General features: G+C 39.8%; 1 protein-coding gene across 1 annotated transcript in view; it reads left to right on the plus strand.

Moving 5' to 3' along the window:
* The window catches only part of LOC126272651 (leucine--tRNA ligase, mitochondrial), a 125,299-nt gene that overhangs the window by 83,294 nt on the left and 17,698 nt on the right, over positions 1-24,307 (plus strand). Inside the window, exon 9 of the mRNA XM_049975655.1 lies at positions 14,612-14,853. Within this exon, the coding sequence (XP_049831612.1) occupies positions 14,612-14,853 (242 nt within the window). The remainder of the gene's footprint in view (positions 1-14,611; positions 14,854-24,307) is intronic.

Raw genomic sequence — 24,307 nt, forward strand, 5'->3', positions numbered from 1 at the left:
CTACGCGTATCCCGAGTAACTTATTACGGCATCCGAGGCTATTTATAGCAATGATACCGACGCGACGCGACTCGCAGCACAGGTGGTGCGCTGATCAGCGTCTGGAGAGAACTGGGGCCTATTTTTGTCGCGCAGCATTCTTACATATAAAGCCGTGGTGCGGACAGCTAAGGGAACGCCTGATTAAATCCACTGTCCCGACTAGCCTCTGGGCTAGTAATGCACCACTTTAAGTTCGCAAATAAATCATTGCTTCCTTTTCTGATGGTCAATGAAGATCTCAATTTAAATGTGCAATCAGCACACAGGTAAGTAAACATAATAAAAGTCTGACGTGGCTAAGTCCAATATTTTGGGCGAGAGAATTAATTTAATTACACTTCACGCTTTAGACGAGCTCTGAACTTGCCTTTGGAGATACACTATCGCTATAGTTTTATAGTTATTCAGTTGAAACTTCTCACATCTTTATGATATAGCGGATCTCCATTCTACTTAAATTTAAACATCCTAGCTTTATTTATTCACCTGCTTAATCTATCTTGCTTCCTTAATTTTTAAGACAAAAACCAGAAAATCATGAATTTCAACTAAAATTTTAATTTACGAGATCCAGAATACTGTTTCTACTAAATTATTATGCAAAAGGAATCTAAATATAAATTTTTAAGTTTCTAGCTCTTTTCTGTTGCGCCAATGATTTTTACAGAAAAACGTCCATATTTCGAAATTGATTAAAGTTATTGAACTGATATTCAACACACATTGATTTAGTATTACTTCTGACATGCTAGAAATGTTTCAGGTTATTTACTTGATTTTTAAAGTATTGCACAACATTTATGATGTCAGAGCTAGTTACAGCGGACTCGTGGCACACAATGGAAAGACTGCTGTGAATTTTATACGGCGTGAGTAGGCTGCTTCCCTACAAACCGACTATTCCAGATGGACTCTTGTTGGCTGATTACTAAGGGCATGCACAATGACTGTCATGATAGAACTTAACATAGAGTAAACATGAACATACAAATTGCTGTAAACTAAGAGTAAATGGCAAGGAGCTAATAGATGAAAAACTGAACTCCTGGCAGCCAGCGCAGAACTGATTTGACAGTGCAAAATCAAACACTCATGGCACAACTCGAGCATGAAACAGTCGTACACTACACTGTACTTTGTACATAACCGTAGGCCTCAATCACTATGTACTGAGAACTTCAAAGAAAGAGAAATTACACAGCAACACAGGTACTGAATCTTTAACTCTCTCCCGCAATATTCATATGTTATTATCACATCAAAGATTTAACTCAGTCATTCCAGTCAAAGTTTTCATTATTCATAACATCTTTATGGGTGAATGCACAGTAAAAATGTCTGCTGCCTGATCTTCTGCTGCTCTCAGGAGCTCAGCATTCATTTTTTGGGTACAGGCTTGGTGACCCAGGTGTTCCTGGCCTGGGGACTGGTAAGTGCCACAAGTTCCCTGTCACTGTAAGCTTGGGCTATGCTGCAGCAATCGCCATTTGGCACAGTGGTGGAACATTGCGTACCACAGGGAAGGGGACCTTGGCTTCACTGCCCAGATCACAAGGGTGATGGCGCACTTCAGTTGTATAAGGCTTACCCAGGCATGTGGGGCTCTGCTTGAGTGAACTTTCTTCCCTAGCTGCTCATGGAAACACCATGAAGCCTAAATCTCATTTTTCTTCTACCAGCGGTTCGGGTGTGTGGTTAGGTAGTATTACCTCCCAAAATATTAAGAGGCCTCTTATGGCTAGTCCACATGGGTCATCTCTGACTGCCAACAACAGTAACCAAAGTAGCAGTACACGCCCTGTGGTGAATAATGTTTTTGTTGTTATGAAACATGTGGAAGGTTCGGTTCTTTTGAAAAATTGTCACCATTTTATATCCATAAAGTACTCGAGAGACTTGCTGGGCAACTCAAATCTATAGAATGGTACTCTTCTTCTGGAGACAATGAAGGTGCCCCAAGTACAGAAGCTGTTGAATGCCAGTCTACTTGGGAAATATCCCATTACTAGTGAGCTGAACACTAGGTTGAATAGTGTTAAAGATATTGTTACTTGCCAGGACATTATGGATATGGATACAAAAGAGCTGCAACAGGAATGGGAAAGTGCACGGGTGACTAACGCCCAAAACATTATGAAAATGATTGTTGGAGAGCTCCGAAAGTCAGCATCATTTATTCTGCCATTCAATCTTCCGAAGTTGCCAGACTGCATTGCAGCAGGTTTTCTCCACCTTAATGTAAGACCTTATATCCCAAATCCAATATACTGCTTCAAGTGCCAACGCTTAACGCTTTGGTCACACCACTATGGGTTTTAACAGTCAGGCTACATGGGGCCGATGTGGCAGCTTGGCCCACGAACAGGCTTTCCAGTGCACTGCACCACCCAGGTGTGTTAATTGCTCCCAGGCCCATCTGGTTTGGAGCAGGGATTGTCCTATCTACGCTAAAGAAAAGAAGATTCAGGGAATTAAAGTCACCTAATATATCTCGTACTCTGATGCAAAGAAGGAATTTAAGACCACTCAGCCACCAATTTTCGTCAAGTCTTTCATCTTGGCATTGATGCAGCCTGTCCAGAAGGGCACATCTACCTCTGCCAGCCTGCACTGCTGCACCCTATAGCTGAAACACTGAATGTTGCCAAACATAATGTCAGTGTAAGTAAACCCTCATGGCCGACATCTTAAGTGATTCCCAGATTGTTTCTGTACCATCACCCTTGTCAATGCCCCCAAAGTCCAAACTGGTGGTGAAGGCCATATGGCCAAAGCGGTCCGCTCCGAAGCCATCAGAACATGCACCATTGTTATTGTCTGATGGATCTGAAGATCGTACGATCACTGGTATGGACATTGAATTTTATCTGAGGGTACCAGCTGTTTCACACCACCCTGGAATGAGTAGGGGAAAGACAGAGTAAAACCTCATTTTTAAAATGGCTTTCCAACTACAATGGAACTCAATGGGTTCAGAACTCATGTAGAGAAAGTGAAACTGCTGGCACAGGTGCACCCCTTGTGCTTGTGTTTACAAGAAACACATTTTAAAGATACATCCATCCCTGTACTACAGGGTTATATGCTGTAACTCAAGGATGATCTATCAGGGGAAAGAACCGAGGGAGAGGGTGTGGTGTTTGTCAATAATGCATACCACTCCTTTGCTCTCCCCCTGGCTTCTGACCTGCAAGCAGTTACAGTTGAAATTCATGCCTGTCAGAGGATTACAGTTTTCTCACTGTATTTACCTCATCTAGGTGCAGTAGACTCTGAGGCTCTCACAGCTCTTGTGGATCAACTCCCTCGGCCATTTCTCTTCCTGGGAGACTTCAGTGCCCATCGTGTCTTGTGGTGCTTAACCTCTACCTGCCCTCGGGGTCAGATTTTGGAGGGCCTCATAACACATGATGTGTGCATCCTCAACACAGGTACTGGAAACTCATTCTCAGCCATTGACCTCTCTTTCTGCTCTTCCACCCTCACAAATTCTGTTCAGTGGAGATCATTGATGACCTTCATTCCAGTGACCACTTCCCACTCTGCTTCCACATACTGGATAGAGCACTATCTGAAGTGAAGCCACCTAAATGGATGGTCAGCAGGGCTAACTGAATACACTTCAGGCAGCTGGCTGTGTTCGAGCACTGTGACAGTGTCCATGGAGGGGGTGGGGGGACCACATCAGACAAGTGCTCCATTCGTGCCACTGACTTATCCATACTGAAGTCCTCAGGTCACCTTAGGAGGCAACCTGTACCTTGGTGGACAGATGAATGCCGTTCAGCAATGCGGGACAGATATGTGGCTCTTAGACATTTTAAATGCCGACCAACAGCAAACAGCCTAATGGCCTTTTGAATTCCAAGGACCAAGGCTCGACACATCTTTAGGGAGAGTAAGAAAAGGTCATGGCAAGTGTTCCTGGACACCATCAATTCATTCCACTTCTTCTACAACAGTATAGGAAGCTATCTGGAGGATTGCTGATAAACACAGTCTTTTACCAATAGCAGCAGTGCTGAAACGGGGGTGGTGGGTCTCCAAACAACATCCGGAGACATTGCTCAGACAGGGACCAAGCATTTTACAAAAACTCTACTGCCAATGTAAGCTAGGATCTGGCATTTCATTTCTACTGTGTGACTGTAGAGAGGGGGGAGTTGGACTTCAGATCCAGCAGTTCTGAGGCCTATAACTCTCCTTTCTGCATGTGGGAGCTTGAATCGTCTCTGACTGAGACTCGTGACACTGCACCCGGTCATTACCAAATCCAGTACTGCATGCTTCATAATTTTCCAATCATGTCAAAGGATATCCTCCTAGAATGTTTTAATCCCGATGGCAACAGGTAACTTCCCCAACTCATGGAGGGAGCAATTCTGATACTTCTCCTCAAACCAGGAAAGGAATGTACATGTCCCAGTAGTTATTGGAGTTATCACCTTAACAAGCTGTGTAGGAAAGACAGTGGAGCGAATGGTTAACTGTCGTCTGATCTGGTTGTTAGGGACCAGGCAACCCTTTAGCTGCTCCCAGTGTGGATTCTGGAGACTTTGGTCCACTGTTGACAACCTGACCTTGCTAAAGGCAGCTATTCAGCAGGCTTTCTTATGTAAGCATCACTGTATCGGCTTATTCTTCAATATAGATAAATAGTATGATACTACTTGGAGACACTGTATTCTCACACAACTGCTTCAGTGGGGCTTCTGTGGCCACCTCCCCATCTTTATATTGTCTTTCCTATCTCAGAAATTTTTTAGAACCTGAGTTGATGACATGTTGTCAGATTGATTTGAGCAGGAGAATGGTGTCCATCAGGGCAGTGTTTTAAGCCATAACCATAAACAGTATCACATCTATGGTAAGGAGTCCTGTACTGTGTTCTTTATTTATGAGCAATTTTGCTACTTTCTGTTCCCTCCTCCTGTGTTGCAACGGCGAGCTGCCAGTTGCAACTTACAGTGCAGGATTAGAGGAGTATGCTGCAAAGAAGGGTTTTCATTTTTCTGCAGATAAGTGTGTGTATGTTCATTTTAATCATTCTCGTCATACTTTTAATTTACCTGCCTTGCATATGGGGGATACCATCCTATGTTTTAGAGTCTCAGTGAGGTTCCTGGGCCACATTTTTTTACTCCAGATTGTTGTGGTTGTCACACCAGAGACACCTGACAGCCAGTACCCTGAAGGCACTGAATATCTTAAAGTGGCTTAGCCACAGGTCTTGGGGAGCCGACAGGGTGCATCTCCTCCAGTTTTATAGGGCTTCCATGCATTCGTGGCTGGACTATGGGTGCATGGTGTATGGGTCAGCTAGGCCCTCTTATTTGAAGATCATTGACACTGTTCACCATGAGGGGAATCAGCTGGCCATATGTGCTTATTGGACCAGTCCTGTACCCATCCTCTGTGCTGAGGAAGGAGAACTGCACCATCCGGTGAATCAGGCAGTTCCTCGCAGCTCTGACTTTTCTTGCGCTCCGTCCTGTTGCCTATCCACCTCGGGAATGACTTTTCTCCAACCGTCCACAACCCACAATGCAATTAGGGGTCCACATGCAGCGTGTGCTAGAGTCACTCAGTGTGGAGCCAGTATGATCCCAAATCCAGGGTTTTAACTATCTGACATCCTGGTTACTGGAGAGATACAGAGTGATTTTAGATTTGGTGCAGTACAGGAGGGATTGCTCTCCTGCTTCCATTTTTAATGTGAAATTTTCTGACATGGTATCTGAGCACCACAACTATGTCCCGGTTTTACAGATGGGTCGAAACGGGAAGTCTGTTGGTTGCTTATTGTTTTCCCAGATCATGACCTCAAGCTCCAGCTGCCTCCAGACTTTACTATCTTTGATGCAGAATTGTATCCAATCTTGCAGGCACTGGAGCAGATGAGAAATTCTTCTAGTGCTAAGTTTCTGGTCTGTTCCGATTCTCTGAGTTCCCTTCACTCTCTGAAATGTTTGCACCCAGCAGATAAAGTAGTCCAGACTGTCCTGGATGCCCTCCTCTACGTACAATGACTGGAGAAAGAGGTGTCTTTCTTCTGTGTACCAAAACACTTGGGAATTGTGGGAGATGAAAGGGCAGGTCTCGCAGTGAAGGAGGCGTGCCTTGATCCTCAGATATTTTAGTGTGCCAACCCCCTTCATGCTATGATGTCACTGTTGAGCTCCAGAGTCTTGCGTCAGTGGGACAACGAGTGGCTGTAAGTGATTGACAGTAAGCTCTGTGCTGTAAAGCCCACAACTAGGTTGTGGCATACCTCCTTCCAGCTGCATCGCCAGGACGAGGTCCTCCTCACTCACCTTCACGTAGGCCACAGCCTTATTATATTTGGCTTCTTACTCCAGTGTGAGGATCCTCCAATGTGTGGTGTTTCTGGTGTACAGATCACTGTGCACCACATTTTATTAGACTCCATTTTATTTTCCGACCAGTTGACTGAGTTTTATTTTCCGACTAGCGGACTGCATTTGATTTGCCGACAAATCTAAAGTCTACTTTAGATAATGATCAATCGAATGTGGTTAGAGTTTTACTATCAAGATTTTAGAGAGAGGGTTTTAGTACATTCACTGAGTGCCTGGCTTCCCCATATTTTATGTAAGTGGTCAGCCAGTGACATTTTGTCATTTTACTTCTGTTTTAGTCTCCTGTATAGCATTTGTTATTATCTCCCATTGTTGTAATCTCTCTCTCTCTCTCTCTCTCTCTCTCTCTCTCTCTCTCTGATCTTATGCTCGGACATCTTCTACATGGATCTTTTGCTCACTGTCGTACATGCTGACAACGTCTTTCAATATGTTTAGAGAACTCATAGAATCCAGTACCTCTTATGTAATTAATAGTGCTTTGATTATCAGTATGTAATTTTGGAATTCAACTTATTTCAATACTTTTGATTTCCTTCAATACATGAGCCATCCACACAAACAATTTACTTACCTCACTTGCAACAACAAATCTGGTTTCCCGTGGAACACATTTTTGAAGTTTACTTTTCCACATTACTGGTCCACTACAAAACTTTATTAACATTCTACTTTGTTGAATGTCTGGTCAGTGTTTTTATTGTGTGATCAGCGTCATCATAAGATTCTACAGCAGACTTCATCATTTTACTAAACTTAATTCCATCATCAATTGTACCTTTCAGATAGTGAAGAATTTGTTAAACCAATTTAAGGTGGGCTTCAGTAGTTGAATTCATGCTCTTGAAGCAACATTGATGGCGTAAGTTAGATTTAGACATGTTCCCTATGCTAAATGCATGAGACTGCCAATAATATCTTGGTAAGTGTCAGTTTCAGTAGCTGGCACTGGATTGCTAGGTATCCATCCAGGTTCAGTCGGTAATGGTATCGGATTTGCATTAGTCATACCACACCTTGCCACCATTCTCTTTGCATTTGCCATTTGATTGATCTTCACACAGTTTTCAAATCTCTGGATTTGAATGCCAATATAGGAATCCACTTCACTTATCACAATATCAAATTCTTCTTGTGATTTTTTGTGCAACTGTGAACCATTTCATCAGGTCGCATCATCAGTCCATTATACCTATGAAATAAAAAGATTAAATTTTCGTTAAAATACACATAGGGATCAGCACTGCTCTCCTTTAAAGTGGATTTCTTAGGATATTCTTACAAACACTGAGACCAACATTTTCCTACTTGCTTCAGTCCATACAAACTTCAAGGCAATCTGCCCACATGACCTGTACCATCACCATAAGCTTTTGGCCGTCACATGTAAATTTCTTCTTCCAATGTGCCTTGCAGCAGTACTGTTTTAACATCATATAGTTCAGTGTTACAGTTTTAGTGAACAGCAACACAAGAAAGAGCTCACATAGTTTCAAACCTAATCACAGGGCTAAATGTTTCAGAAAAATCAATTCTTGGCCATTTTGCAACTAATCTTGCCTTGTAGCAGATGAGGTCATTATTATTATTATTATTATTATTATTATTATTATTATTATTATTCAGTTTTGTTGCAAAACACCCATCGATTAGCAATAGTTTTCCTTCCGACTGGTAAATAATCTAGTTTTCAGGTACAATTTTTTTTTTTATAACTGCATGTCTTCATCCATCAGATTTCCAGTTTTCTGCATCTGAAGACTTCATTGCTTCATCATAGTCTTTTGGAGGTTCCCTCAACATCACCACCTTTGGTTCATCTTGATAACGTATTGGCTGTCTAATCATTTCTCTGTTTCTCAAAACTCGATGTCCATCTGTACTTCCACCTCCAGTTAAAGTGATGTTATTTCCATCTACATTCATTTCAGCACCATCATGATGAGGAGGATGATCCAATCCTGCAATGTAGTCTTCAATGGTTTCTTCATCATTCAGATTATATGGTGTCGCATGTGTAAAACCATTCATAGACAAGATGTCAGCTAACTTGGATACATCATTTTTCAATGGTTTTAATTTTTCATTCTTGAATTTTACATCTCAGCTGGCAATAACTATATACCTGTCTGTAAAGTAGATGTGATAGCCATAGCCATGATACCCAACAATATAACCTTTCAAAGATCTGGCATCAAACTACCTCTGTTTCTGTGCTGCAATCCAGACAAAACATTGTCCCAGATACTTTGTTCAAACTGACTCTTCTTCCTCAAAAATATTCCAATTAGTGTATTTCCTTTGACCCTTGTCCCAATTCAGGTAAGAGCATGAGTTGCTGCAGTTACAACTTCACTCCACAATGCTTTTAGAATATCTCTTGCTGATTAAAACCATCAATATAACATCTCACAAACAATCATGTTCTCACCTTCAGCAACTCTATCTTGCTGTGGTGTGTATGGAACAGTCAGGGAATGTTTGAATCCATATCTTTTTACATTGTAGTTATCAAATTCCTTGCCACCATCAGTTCGCAGTTCTTTAATGTTCACCTGATCTCCTGTTTTCATCATCTCAATAAATATTAGTAACTTCCGTTTAACCTCGTCTCTTTACCTTAAAAGATATGTCACCCTGAAACCAGAAAGACCATCCTTAAAAACAAGAAAACAACATCAGTAGACAGCTAAATCCTTTTCTACCATTGGACCACAGGCCTTGGCGAAGACTAATTCTCTTGGGTTAGTTTATTTACTTACTCGGTTACCAAAAACTAGTCAGTGTTGTTTACCAAGCATAAAACTTCACAAAATTCACCATCAACCTTTACATCAGTACCATGTGCTGTCAACGCTGATAGTACATGGTGTTTAGTCCGGTGCCCAAGTAGCTACTTTTACAACAAAATGCTTTCCTTGCTAAATCACTTTCGCTGACAATTGATAAAGTTCATTCTCGCATTCTGATAGAGCAGCAGCAATTGGTATGTTGTCTCTGTAAAATAACCATATTTTACCACTATTTTTGATACTTTGATCAATACCTTTTTCTTCAGCCTTTCTAATAGAGAATAAAATATGAGCACCATCTGGGCAGTGCTACACATCTTCAAAATATCATTTAGTCCACCTGTGTCCATCATAGTCTTCAACAACAGTACAACCTTCTTCCAAATGCTTTGATGTGGACATTATTCTTAGCTCTGTCCACTTTCTTTAATGCCTCAAAAGGATTGTACAAAACAAACCAACTCATTGGTTTGTTACATGATATGTAGCACCACCATCCCAATGCACCATTCTTCACACACTGCTATACCTATACTTGGAGATAAATCATAGTAGTAGTACTGAAAAAGTGTTGAAAAAAGAACCTTTTCTGAAGATAAAATTAGAATTTTTAATCTCTTACTGGGAAGGAAAACTGGAAAAGCATCGCCACTCAGAACAATGTTGATAGCATGTACATGAGTTTTCATAGCATCTTTCTTCACTATTTTAATGTAGCATTTCCAAAAGTAGTAAAAACGGTAAAACCTAACAATAATAAGCAATGAGTAACTAAAGGCAAAAAAATTTCCAGTGAGAGAAACAGATTTCTGCAGTACTGTTGTAAGAAATATAAAGTAACCCAAGAATTCACAGATTATTCAAAAGCCTACAAAAGAATCTATGGTAGAGTAGTCCAAGAGGAAAAAATTATGTGGAATGACAATTTGATAAGAAACTCACCTAACAAAATGACATCCACGTGGAGAGTTATAAAGAAAGAAACTTGTAGTTCAGCTCCAAAGAAAAAGAATGTATCATTAACACTAGAAACCTCAAAAGTGACAGACCCAAATTCAGTTGTGGAAAAATCCAATGAATACTTCACTTCACTAGCTGAAGACCTCATCCAAGTACACTGTGTCAATGACCAGTCCCAAGTTTCTCCAGCAAGTCAGTGATCTCGACTCCTTCTATGTATGTTTATGAAACAAACCCCAATAAAATTATAAGCAAAATTAAATCATTAAGCAATAAAATGTCAAATGGTCTTGATGAAGTACCTGATTTAATATTAAAAGCATGTGCTCATCACATAGCAAACCCCATGGCAAAAATTTTCAACCTCTCTTTAAAAACTGGTGTATTTCCAGATATTTTTAAAATAGCAAAAGTTTCGCCAGTGCTAAAAAAAAAAGGTTCTTCTGAAAAAATATCAAACTACCGACCCGTGTCACAGTTAAGTTCCTTCTCAAAAATTCTAGAAAAACTCTTCGATGGCAGGCTTTTAAGTTTCATAAATAAATATGCACCTCTTACAGTACAACAACATGGTTGTAGAAAGTCTAAATCTACACAGACAGCAATTTTCGAATTCATAGACTGCATTTTAAAATCCCGTGATGAACATAAGTTAGCTGCAGGTATTTTTCTAGATCTATCAAAAGCCTTTGATGCCCTGGACCATAACATTCTGCTCGAAAAATTAGAAATACGAGGAGTAAGAGGTGTAGCACATACCTGGTTGTGTTCATACCTAAAAAACTGCAGACAGAAAGTATCACTTCAGTATGAATTCTACAAAATGAATAAAACAAGAAACAACTCCTTTTCTTTCTAGCGAATTACCAATACAATATGATGTACCGCAGGGCTTAATCCTAGGTCCACTACTCTTCTCGATTTATGTGGACGATTTAGCTGAATATATGAGTCCCACAAAAAGTATCCTGTTTGCCGATGACACCAGCATATTGCTCAATGGATCCAGTCCAGAAACTTTGCAGTCCACAGCAGAAAGTTCTATGAAAAGACTTTCTGAGTGGCTCACAAAAAACAAACTCATTATAAATACTGAAAAAAATGTGTGTGTCAATTTTCATTTAATTCCTCCAACTAATCAAATGTCTATTCAAGCACAATTAAAAAATGATCCCCTAGAAAATGTAAGCGTCACAAAATTTTTGGGTCTATGGGCTCAGCAAGACTTAAAGTGGGACACAAACATCAATAACTGGTCTAGAAAACTATCACCTGTGTGCTATGGCCTAAGAATTTTAAAGGCTACAACAAGCAAAACAACTGTAGTGCAGGCATACTATGCGCAGTTCCACTCACTAGTCCGATATGGGAGTCCGATATGGGATCGTTTTCTGGGGATACTCAACTCACAGTGTAAAGGTTTTTAGAATACAAAAAAGAGCTCTAAGAATAATTTGTGGCCTTAAGAATCCCATTTTACTGAGCTTGGTGTCCTGAAAACAGGCAAACTGCTACAGAACAAAAATGTACCCAACTATAGTACCAGAGGGAAATCAAATATACATCAAAAATATCACGGTACGACCACCTGTCAGAGGAGCATAATTAACATTGGTGTAATACTACACAATAAGATACGAGAGGAAATAAAAAATGCTACTCATCCAATATTTAAAGCTAAACTAAAGGCATTTCTAATAAACCACTGTTTCTATTCTTTCAGAGAATTTCTGAATACGTAACAAAATTAATTGTAATAGGAACCTATTTTTAATTTGCGTACTATTTTGCTAATACTATGTACTATTGTAACTTATCTTTGACCTGTCCAATATCAATTGTACAATTTGTGCTGTATGATAAAACTGGACCAATAAAAAATAAAATCAAAACCATATTATGAAGTGCAAATCAACAGTATCTGTATATGCTGTAACTGTTCATTTGTATTTCATAATACGTGCATATTTATGATGACAGCATATTTTTACCTTGGAACGCTTCCATTTGGTCCGTGTTTGCATTAAAAAACAATAATACGGAAATTGTGGGCCTGCCTTGATGCAAAACACTTTTTTTTTTTTTTATTTATTGATTCCTCCTAGTTTTGCCATCTTCAGTATGTTTTCCATTGTATAAAAGTAGCTGCAAGGTGTCCGATGAATGTGAGTACATTAGAAACTAAGGAACAACCTAGTACACATCGAAACTGTATCCACAACACTATCGTAATCCCATCTGTATAATGCTGATGTATATAAGTTCACGTTTTTGGATTTGTTTACTAACAGCCGCTCACACAGTTGCAGATGACATTATGCATGCAGAGAAAAATGGCAACAGAAAAGCACAGAAACTATGCTGCAAACAGCGACAAAAATCTTAAAACCATGTTGTAATGTATAATAAATAAGGTATTATGAAAGTATTCACAGAAAATAATATTTAAAAGAAAAACGGTACACAGGTAATAATGTTTTACTGTGTTTTGTAACTACGCTATTTTCTGTGAGTTTTAGATTTAAATAACCCACTGATGATGATTTTCGTCACTGAAACTAGTTTGGGGAATAAATGAATAAATAACAAAAGTGTTTTGCATCAAGACGGACCCACAATTCCCGTATTGTTTTCAGACATCTTTCCTGCAATTTGTGCCTTTTTGTTTTTCTTCTTGTGGAAGATCATGCCAAACCACATAAGTGTGATCAGATTCCTTTGTCAGTATCTGAAGGAAATGGGCACACAAATCAGCTTCATCTGTAGGTTTATTTAGCATAGGTATCTATGTTTAAACTTCATCAAATTTTGCTAAATGACCTTGCATACCACCTGGCCATTCCCGTTCAATATTATCAAACTTATGTCATAACAAGTCGATATTTACTGCAGACTGACCCTTGTAGATCTGTTGCCACTTTTACCGAACATATTTTGCGGTTTCACATGTAGCAACTTGAAGTAATGACTTTATATCTAATGAGAAAACAATACCTTTATGCAGTGGAATTTGCTTTTGTCTACGCATCTAATTTTGCAACACAACCTTCAATGTTTGCTTCTGGTTCGATTAAAATACACATCATAAACTGCATCACATTCCAAAAAAACCTTCATGAGAATACGCCAGGTTGCCCACTTCTCTTTGCTGACTAATTTTTCAATTTGTTTTTCTTCTTCACTCATGATTTTCTTCTTATCCACTCACATTAACTGGAGTTCTTTTCCTCTTCTGTGTCTTTTTTTGAGCTCACAAAGATGTCCTGTGACTTCATAAGCTGTCCACAATAATTTAGTATAACATCGCAAGCTGTCTGCTTGAATTCCTACTCTCTTAGAACACATTATTTAATTGTGCAGCAAAGTCATCCATCAAATCAATGTTTTGTAGACCCATGCACATCTGCTATCATATCAAGAATACAAAAGATCTAATACGTATGCAGCTTAAACAAAGATTTATTCAGTGTTCTAAAATCAATGACACATTACTTTTAGCAAGACACACATCAACAACTGAGAACTTTAAAGAAAGGCAAATTACACAGCAACACTTTTTCTTCTTAGTCTTATTGGTATTATTATTACTACCATCATCGTCGTCGTCATCATCACTGCTCTAAGTCAAGTATCCTTCAGTCTTTTGTTTTATTTGATACTTATATCTTTTAATGAACATCTTTACAAAGATAGGTTTTTAAGCATGTAAGTACATCATATATGTATGTCATAGAGAGACTGCTGCCATTTGCTGTTCACTAAAAACCAGTAATTAGTTGCATCTGCTTTGTTATAATTCATACAACTGATAATATTTTGTTTTGATCTTGAGTATTGATGTGTATACTATATAGACCAGTGTATGATTGTAGGCTTCTGTTGGCAACATAATTAGGTCTTGTATCTGACTTATGAGTGGAGAACCTAAAAACAGAGAGTGCCACATTTACATCCATACTCAGGCGTACTCTCAATTATCATTGTAATATTTTTACAATGGGTGTGTAATCTATTCTAGTCTTGTGGAGGATATCTTTACAAAATGTCACTAATAATTTCCATTACCAAGCAGAAGCTTTCTTTCATTGTTGCACCCACACACACGCTTTTGTATTCTGCGAAAGAAATTGCTTTCCAACTCTGCGGACTTCGTTCATCTCTTTGTCATCTTTTCTTTCAGCATCTTTATTCCTAAACTAAATGAGCAGAGTGGAAGTAATTATTCCAATAATATGAATTCTAATAATAAATGTGAGATGGGCCTTGGAAGAAGGATAAAGTAGTACAGAATTTTCTGTGTATTAATTTTCTGCCTAATACTTCTATCATTTACATTCTGTCCCTAATACATTCAGTGCTTCCTGGTCATAAGATTAGTCTCAATATAAGTAGTACCAAAATATGTTCATACAAATAAGTGACTGTTTTTGTTTCTAGCCTTTCCTGGCATACTGAAATGGCAGCATCGCCTCTGGCTTACAATAAGAACATTTATAGAGGTTCGTTCCTCTCTCAGCCTGGAACAAAAGCCTACAGATCCTGCAAAACTTGAAGAGCATGAAGCAAGGCTGTTAGATGCACGAAACTATTACCTGAAGAGTATAACATTCAACTATAATGAAACTTATCAGCTGAGTGTGGCTATTTCCAAAATGCAAGGTCTCACAAATAGTTTACGAGTAAGTTGGTGATAATGTAACAGAAATTCTTAAAGGCAGAGAAGAGAAAGTATTACTTATTTTTTGGGCTCGGACGATGGTTGTAACAATCTTTAACTATCTTATCCAGTGTATCTGAGCCATGTCAAGCTACACCACCTCTTTCTCAATAGGATGGTCTGTAGTTAAAATAAGACTTTGCTTTGAAAGGAACACTACTTGAATTCTTTGTCCATGATTTTGCTGTTTTACATTTTCTGTGGCTTCTTTGAATCGCTCCAGGATGAAGCTGAAATGACTTCTAAAGAATGATGACTCCTACACAACAGCTGTAAAATAAAACATAGAGCTACAGATAGAGAAATGCTAAATAAAATGTGTTTGATTGTCATAGCCATTGTGTGAAGCATTCATCATCCACTGTGTCAAAATGTTATCAAAAGATCTCTCACAAACCCAAAGAAATTCTTGTCATATGCGAAGGTTGCTCAGTGACATCAAAGTTAGCATCCAGAAATTCAAAGACGTCACTGGAACTGATTATAATTAAATTTCACATAAAGATTATAGTGTTTAAATCACTGAAAATACAGGCAAGCCTTTTACAAACCCGAAAATCTGAAATGATTTCATCTAACGTTTGTAGACTCTGAGTCACAAAGGATAATGCTACTATAAATAATTCATTCATTTTCAGTGCTCAATGTTTTTCAAAGTATTACATGTACAAAGAACATTGATGCATCAATAGGACTATAAACTTACTACATTTGCATTTTGCACTCTACAGAACAATCATATAAATGGTGTTTTAAGGATCTGTTATAGGAGAAGTTTGGCACCACAAGTCAGTAAACACAACAGTACAAATGACAATGCTGCACCATGTGCATACATATTTCCAACAGTGTGGAAATAAACATAAATGGTTTTACCTCCCCCCCCCCCCCCCCCCCCACACACACACACACACACCTTCACAAAGTACATGCAAAGATCATTCATATAAAACCACTTAAGTGCACTGCATATGAGAATGGAATCTGAAGATCTAGATGATATGACCAGTAAAGCTACTGACATTTTATTCTGTGATCCTTGTGCACGAGTCTGTAGTAGTCCTCTATCTTTGATGTCTTTGGTATCAATGACTCTAACAAATGATTTGAAAATGAGGATAACCAGAAAAAATGAATGGGCACAATAGTCACAGAAGTTTTAAGAATACAGGAAAAGTTTTAGAAAATTGAAAAAACTAAAACATTTATGCACTACTATTTCTTAGGACGGTAAGCAAAAAGTTGTCTCCATACCTAATCAGATAATTGGCCTATAGCATTTGACAGTCAAACTTTAGTGGTGTGTCAGGTCAGAGAAATTTTATGATCTGTTGTTGTGGTCTTCAGTTCTGAGACTGGTTTGATGCAGCTCTCCATGCTACTACATCCTGTGCAAGCTTCTTCATCTCCCAGTACCTACTGCAGCCTACATCCTTCTGAATCTGCTGAGTGTATTCATCTCTTGGTCTCCCTCCATGATTTTTACCCTCCATGCTGCCCTCCAATACTAAATTGGTGGTCTCTTGATGTCTCAGAACATGTCCTACCAACCGGTCCCTTCTTCTAGTCAAGTTGTGCCACAAGCTCCTCTTCTCCCCAATTCTATTCAATACCTCCTCATTAGTTATGTGATCTACCCAGCTAATCTTCAGCATTCTTCTGTAGCACCACATTTTGAAAGCTTCTATTCTCTTTGTGTCTAAACTATTTATCGTCGATGTTTCACTTCCATACATGGCTACACTCCATACAAGTACTTTCAGAAACGACTTCCTGACATTTAAATCTATACTCAATGTTAACAAATTTTTCTTCTTCAGGAACGCTTTTCTTCCCATTGCCAGTCTACATTTTATATCCTCTCTACTTCGACCATCATCAGTTATTTTGCTCCCCAAATAGCAAAACTTCTTTACTACTTTAAGTGTCTCATTTCCTAATCTAATTTCCTCAGCATCACCCGACTTAATTCGATTACATTCCATTATCCTCGTTTTGCTTTTGTTGATGTTCATCTTATACCCTCTTTTCAAGACCCTGTCCATTTCGTTCAGCTGCTCTCCCAAGTACTTTGCTGTCTGACAGAATTACAATGTCATCGACGAACCCCAAAATTCTTATTTCTTCTCCATGGATTTTAATACCTACTCTGAACTTTTCTTTTGTTTCCTTTATTGCTTGCTCAATATCTGTTGAGAATCAGGGCAAAGAAATCTCAAGGTGCTAATCAAATGTTGATAAATACTAGACTCTTGACTACACTGTCTAGTAAGGAGCAAACAATTGATGTTGGTGTGTTGTGTGACTCTAATAGTGTTAATGTTCTGATGGTCTGGTGGCAGGGCAAAAGTGCTATTATTATTCTGGCATAAATACAGGTAGCTTCAAGCTGCTCAGTGACTTGTCAGAAAGAGTCGATCTTTCTTAAGAGCAAAAGACTACTTTGCTAGATGGCTATGATTTGTGAGTATCCAAGTGGTAGTTATTGTTAGTCACACCAGCTGGGCTCACTTGTCAATGATACTCTGTGTCAACAGCTTATAGACTGCTGGAAGTCAGGTTATGTTATTCAGCTTCTAAATCAGTAAAACTTGATATGTTAGAATAACCCTGGTCTAAAGTTGAGTTTCCATGCCCCTTGTCACACTGTCACTTCCATCATCGAATTTCTGACCTCAAAAGGTATCCCCTTATTCACCTGCACTGAGTCCTTGTGATGTTTGTTTCTTTTTCCAAAATTGAAAAAGTCTTAAAAGGACATTCTGGGACTCTGGTACACATTCAAAAGAATGTGACTGACATGTAAAAGGACTTATCAGTTGAAGTCTTACAGCACAATACCAAAATTGGGAGCAATAACTCTGCCAGTATGTACCTGCCGAAGAGGACTACTTTGAAAGGGACAATGTTGTTGCTTGAAAAAAATAATAACTTTCTATATTTAACCAAACAAAACTTATAGTTACAGATCTGCCATGAAATTAGATGGTAGAGTTACATTGAAATGTAACTCTGTTGGTGTTTTTAATACAGTGGATTCTAATTCCGATATTTTATTAATTATTGTTGAGTGTTCTGCATGTAACTCTGTAATATATTGATTGAGTTTGTGATTAGTTACCAGCAGATCTATTTTTAAATCACCTCCTTGAGCCTTTAATTGTTCTAAAAATTCAACTTTATTACTCTATCTGACTCACTGTTAAATTCATTTTTGAATTCATTGCCCTAAGCTTTTATTCTTGCATTAGTAGTTTAGTACTTAGTTCACTCAAACTTTTAAACAGACCTTTTAAGTTCCCCTCCACACCTCTCATCACTATTGGCATACAATGAAAACTACAATAAAATGTTTGCAATTGATCTTAGTCTACTGCTAACAGTTACAGTATTTGCACAACTCTGTCAAACAACTAATCAACATTGGGTGTCAAATTCCCTTGTAATTACCCATGCAATACACACACACACACACACACACACACACAATCAATAAAAATGTGCTTGGATTAAATACAGCCCACCAAGCAATGTTTGCTTAGATCATCATATTGCAATACTGCCAGGAAGCTGGATCTGTGTGGTGGGCAAACTGTGTTGATGTGGGAGGGGGTTTGCATGGCTGAATCTGCCATTCTTTAGGCCGATGAGCCGCGAATGTGATTATATTACTAGAGTGTCGTTGTGGCCCTGACAATCAATTGTAGCCCTTAAAAGCTGCAGTTGATGAACTTCTGACTCGTGGATTTCTTAAATTCTCTTTGGACACCATGAGACACCGACTGAATAATTAAGGAAAGGGTAATGTACGAGGGGTGTTCAAAGGTAAAGGTAGGAAATAACACTGTGGGTATAATTGAAGTCTTCACTCAAAAGTAATCACCAGAGATCTGAGCACTACTATCCCAGTGTTTCGTGAGCTGAGAGCTTCTCTTTTTCCAGAATTTCTATCACTGTGACAGGAGCCATTCCTCCATTGTGTCCCCAGTTCGGCATCTAAATTGAAACACTGCCCCTTGAGATGGCTTCTTTTAGTAGTAGACAAAACACATGGAAGTTACAGGGTGACATGTCCAGGCTGTAGGGCGGATTCTTAAGCTGCTCCCACTTGAAGTTGGCCATTTGAGACATTTGGATGGATGTCTCACTATGTTATCCCAAATCGGTGTATACAAATTTCAACCAGTTTGGTTGTTATGATGTTTTATAACTTTTCATTTGAACAACACTTGAGTGTGCGATGTCGGAAGTTTATAAGTGATAGGGAAGCAAACACATCTGAAAAGGTGAACTCTAGACATAGTGGAGATCAGCGAAGTGAAGCTGAAGGAAGATTAAAGATTTCTGGTCAGACAATGTGGGGTAATATCAACAACAGCAGAAAATGTTATAAAAGGAGTGCTGTTCATTATGAATAGGAAGGTGGGTTGAGAGTGAGGCAAAGCAAACAGTTGAGTGATAAGGTTGTTTTCATTGGAATCAACAGCCAGCCAATACCAACAGCAATAGTTCAGGTATTCATTCTGATGTCACAAGCAGAAGATGGATGGAGAGAGAGAGAGAGAGAGAGAGAGAGAGAGAGAGAGAGAGTAATTGTATAAGGACACTGAATAAGTAATTCAGCATATAATGGAAGATGAGAGATAATAATGTAACAGTGATGGTGAATTGGAAGACAGATAATAGGGTAAGGAATGGGAGGAGCAGTTATGAAAGAATATGGACTTCGTAGTAGGAATGAGAGAGGAAAAATACTAATTGAGTTTCACAATAAATATTAGCTTGTAATAGTGACTACACTGTTCAAAAATTGCAAGAGGAGGACGTATACTTGGAAATCCAGCTGGATTACAATGTGGTGAGACAGAAATTGTGAAAATAAATAGTAGATCATAAGCCACACCCAGGAGGAGATGTAATGAAGAAGAGTAAGCTGAAGTTTAAGAGGACTGTCTGGAAGAATCAGTACGCAGAGAAGTGGGATACTGAAGTGCACAGGTATGATGTGGTGCATTCAAAGATCTCGAAGGGTATATATAATGTAGCAACAAATACTACAGTAGGCAGTTCAATTGAATAGGTACAGACGTTTCTAAAAATGGCAGTCACAGAAGTTGGACAGGCAAATACAGGTACAAGGTAGGTAGCTGTGAAGAAACCTTGAGTAACAGAATAAATACTTCAGTTCATGAAAGAAGGAAGCTCAAAAAAGTTCACAGAAATTTTGGAATACAGAAATATGTTACATAGGATTGAAATAAATAGGAAATGCAGAGAAACCAAGGTGAAATGACTACAGGAAACATGTGAAGAAATTGAAAAAGAAATATTCATTGGAAGGATAAATTCAGTGTACAGAAAAGTTAAAAAAACTTTCAGTAAAATTAAAACCTAGGGCATCAAAATTAAGATTCCAGTGAGAATTCCACTGTTAAATGCAAAGGAGAGAGAGCAGATAGTGGAAAGATTAAATTGAAGGCCTTACCACGGGGAGGGGTGAAGTGAAAGTGAAGGAGAATTACAGGATGTGTTTCAGGGAGGGAACAGTCTAAGGAGTACAGAATAATGGATTGAAAGTAAACCAAAGAAAGACAAAAAAAGTAATGAGGAGTAGCAGAAATGAGATGAGTGATAAACTTAACATCAAACTTGGGGACCAAGAAGAAGATGAAGTTAGTGAATTCTCCTACCTTGGAAGCAAAATAACAAATAATAGATGAACTAGAAGGATATGAAAAGCAGACTATCACAGGCAAAGATGTTATTTTTGGCTATGAGAAAACTACTAGTTTCAAACATTGGCCCTAATTTGAGAAAGAAATTTTTGAGAATTTGATTTTGAAGCACAAAATTGTATTGTAGTGAATCTCGGACTTTGGAAAACCACAAAAGAGGAGAATTGAAGCATTTATGATGTTGTGCAATAAAAGAATGTTGAAAATGAAGTGGGGTGACAACATAAGATATCAGATGGTGCTCTGCATAATCTGTGAAGAAATAAACATATGCAAAAAAAAATTGGTACAAAGAAGGGACAAGATGATAGGACAAGTGTTAAGACATCATGTAATAACTTACATTGATACTACAGAGAGCTGTAGAGGGCAAAAACTGTAGGGGAAGACAGAGATTGGAATATATCATATAAATAATTGAGGATGTAGAGTCCAAGTGCTACTCTGAGATGATGAGCTTGGCACAAGAGAGGAATTTGTGGAGGGACACAAGGTGCTGTATCATTACCAGTTATCGCAGGGTGTGCACTGTGGGTGCTTGTACAATAGTCAGTCAAAGTAATCTCAGACTATTCAGGCATATCGTGATGGTGCACTGTTTTCTGATTTGCAATCAAAGTTCATTGAATACCAGCAAACTGCCACATCATCACTGTGGGGTTCAGATAATAATAACAATGATGATGATGATGATGATGATGATGATGATGATGATGATGATGAAGGTGGTGGTGGTGATGTCCATTACACTAATGACAGTACTGCACACTACTCATATACTGTAACAAATCAAATTCATCTTCCCATACCATGCATAGTTTGTTGTTGACACCTCGGAAGATTATAGTTAATTGGATGATGTGTTTGCTTCTCGCAAAAGCTGCCTTTGAAGCTATGAGATTCATATGTCCACATGAATATTCACTGTTTTTGCCAACACTTGGATCATTCTGTGTGTGCATGCTTTTTGTTCTGTGGACAGTGGCTGAATGGCTTGGTTTTGGTATGATCACAGCCACAGATCATGCCCCTGACAAACTGTTATGCGTGGGATACCTGTTTCCATACTGTAATACCTGTCTGGTTTTGAAGAATACTGCAACAGAGCTTACTGTATGACTATAATGTTCATGTTAATGGTGTTGACTTCAGTCTGAATACTGGTTTGATGCAACTCTCCACACTAGTCTAACCTATGTTCTTCATTTCTGCACGACTACTGCAACCTATGTCCACATCAAGCAGTTCACAGTAATTAGGCCTTGGTCTCCCTCTAGAACTTATACCACTCCCCCCCCCCCCCCCCAAAAAAAAAAAAATCTATCCACCTACACACACACACACACACACACACACACACACACACATATATATATATATATATATATATATATATATATATATATATTAAAAACAAAGATTCCAAGACTTACCAAGCGGGAAAGCGCCGGCAGACAGGCACATGAACAAAACACACAAACACACACACAGAATTACTAGCTTTCGCCACCGATGGTTGCTTCTTCAGGAAGGAGAGGGAAGGACGAAAGGATGTGGGTTTTAAGGGAGAGGGTAAGGAGTCATTCCAATCCCGGGAGCGGAAAGACTTCCCTTAGGGGAAAAAAAAAAGGACAGGTGTACACTCGCGCACACACACACACACACACATATCCATCCGCACATACACAGACACAAGCAGACATATTTAAAGACAAAGAGTAAGGGCAGAGATGTCAGTCGAGGCGGAAGTACAGAGGCAAAGAAGTTGTTGAAAGACAGGTGAGGTATGAGCGGCGGCAACTTAAAATTAGCGGAGGTTGAGGCCTGGCGGATATCGAGAAGAGAGGATATACTGAAGGGCGAGTTCCCATCTCCGGAGTTCGGATAGGTTGGTGTTGGTGGGAAGTATCCAGATAACTCGGACGGTGTAACACAGTGCCAAGATGTGCTGGCCATGCATCAAGGCATGTTTAGCCACAGGGTGATCCTATTACCAACAAACACTGTCTGCCTGTGTCCATTCATGCGAATGGACAGTTTGTTGCTGGTCATTCCCACATAGAAAGCGTCACAGTGCAGGCAGGTCAATTGGTAAATCACGTGGGTGCTTTCACACGTGGCTCTCCCTTTGATCGTATACACCTTTCGGGTTACAGGACTGGAGTAGGTGGTGGTGGGAGGGTGCATAGGACAGGTTTTACACCGGGGGCGGTTGCAAGGGTAGGAGCCAGAGGGTAGGGAAGGTGGTTTGGGGATTTCATAGGGATGAACCAAGAGGTTACGAAGGTTAGGTGGACGGCGGAAAGACACTCTTGGTGGAGTGGGGAGGATTTCATGAAGGATGGATCTCATTTCGGGGCAGGATTTTAGGAAGTCGTATCCCTGCTGGAGAGCCACATTCAAGGTCTGATCCAGTACCGGGAAGTATTCTGTCACAAGTGGGGCACTTTTGGGGTTCTTCTGTGAGAGGTTCTGGGTTTGAGGGGATGAGGAAGTGGCTCTGGTTATCTGCTTCTGTACCAGGTTGGGAGGGTAGTTGCGGGATGTGAAAGCTGTTTTCAGGTTGTTGGTGTAATGGTCGAGGGATTCAGGACTGGAGCAGATTCGTTTGCCACGAAGGCCTAGGCTGTAGGGAAGGGACCGTTTGATATGGAATGGGTGGCAGCTGTCATAATGGAGGTACTGTTGCTTGTTGGTGGGTTTGATGTGGACGGATGTGTGCAGCTGGCCATTGGACAGATGGAGGTCAACGTCTAGGAAAGTGGCATGGGATTTGGAGTAGGACCAGGTGAATCTGATGGAACCAAAGGAGTTGAGGTTGGAGAGGAAATTCTGGAGTTGTTCTTCACTGTGAGTCCAGATCATGAAGATGTCATCAATAAATCTGTACCAAACTTTGGGTTGGCAGGCTTGGGTAACCAAGAAGGCTTCCTCTAAGCGACCCATAAATAGGTTGGCACACGAGGGGGCCATCCTGGTACCCATGGCTGTTCCCTTTAATTGTTGGTATGTCTGGCCTTCAAAAGTGAAGAAGTTGTGGGTCAGGATGAAGCTGGCTAAGGTGACGAGGAAAGAGGTTTTAGGTAGGGTGGCAGGTGATCGGCGTGAAAGGAAGTGCTCCATTCCAGCGAGGCCCTGGACGTGCGGGATATTCGTGTATAGGGAAGTGGCATCAATGGTTACAAGGATGGTTTCCGGGGGTAACAGACTGGGTACGGATTCCAGGCGTTCGAGAAAGTGGTTGGTGTCTTTGATGAAGGATGGGAGACTGCATGTAATGGGTTGAAGGTGTTGATGTACGTAGGCAGAGATACGTTCTGTGGGGGCTTGGTAACCAGCTACAATGGGGCGGCCAGGATGTTTGGGTTTGTGAATTTTAGGAAGTAGGTAGAAGGTAGGAGTGCGAGGTGTCGAATATTGTATAACATACTCCCGGCGATCAAGTACCACGGTCGTGGAACCCTTGTCAGCCGGAAGAATGATGATGGATCGGTCAGCTTTCAGATCACGGATAGCCTGGGCTTCGGCTGTGGTGATGTTGGGAGTAGGATGTGGCTGAGGGACTGCGTCAGCTTTCAGACAACTCTACATACAAAGTTTGCCAAGGTAATCCCCTTCCTGATGTCCAGGCGGAGCTTCAAGGAATCCTCAGAACCTTAGGCCCCCTACAAAACCTTTCAC

The sequence above is a fragment of the Schistocerca gregaria genome, chromosome 5 (assembly GCF_023897955.1).
Source record: "Schistocerca gregaria isolate iqSchGreg1 chromosome 5, iqSchGreg1.2, whole genome shotgun sequence".
NCBI classification, from domain to species: Eukaryota; Metazoa; Arthropoda; class Insecta; order Orthoptera; family Acrididae; genus Schistocerca; species Schistocerca gregaria.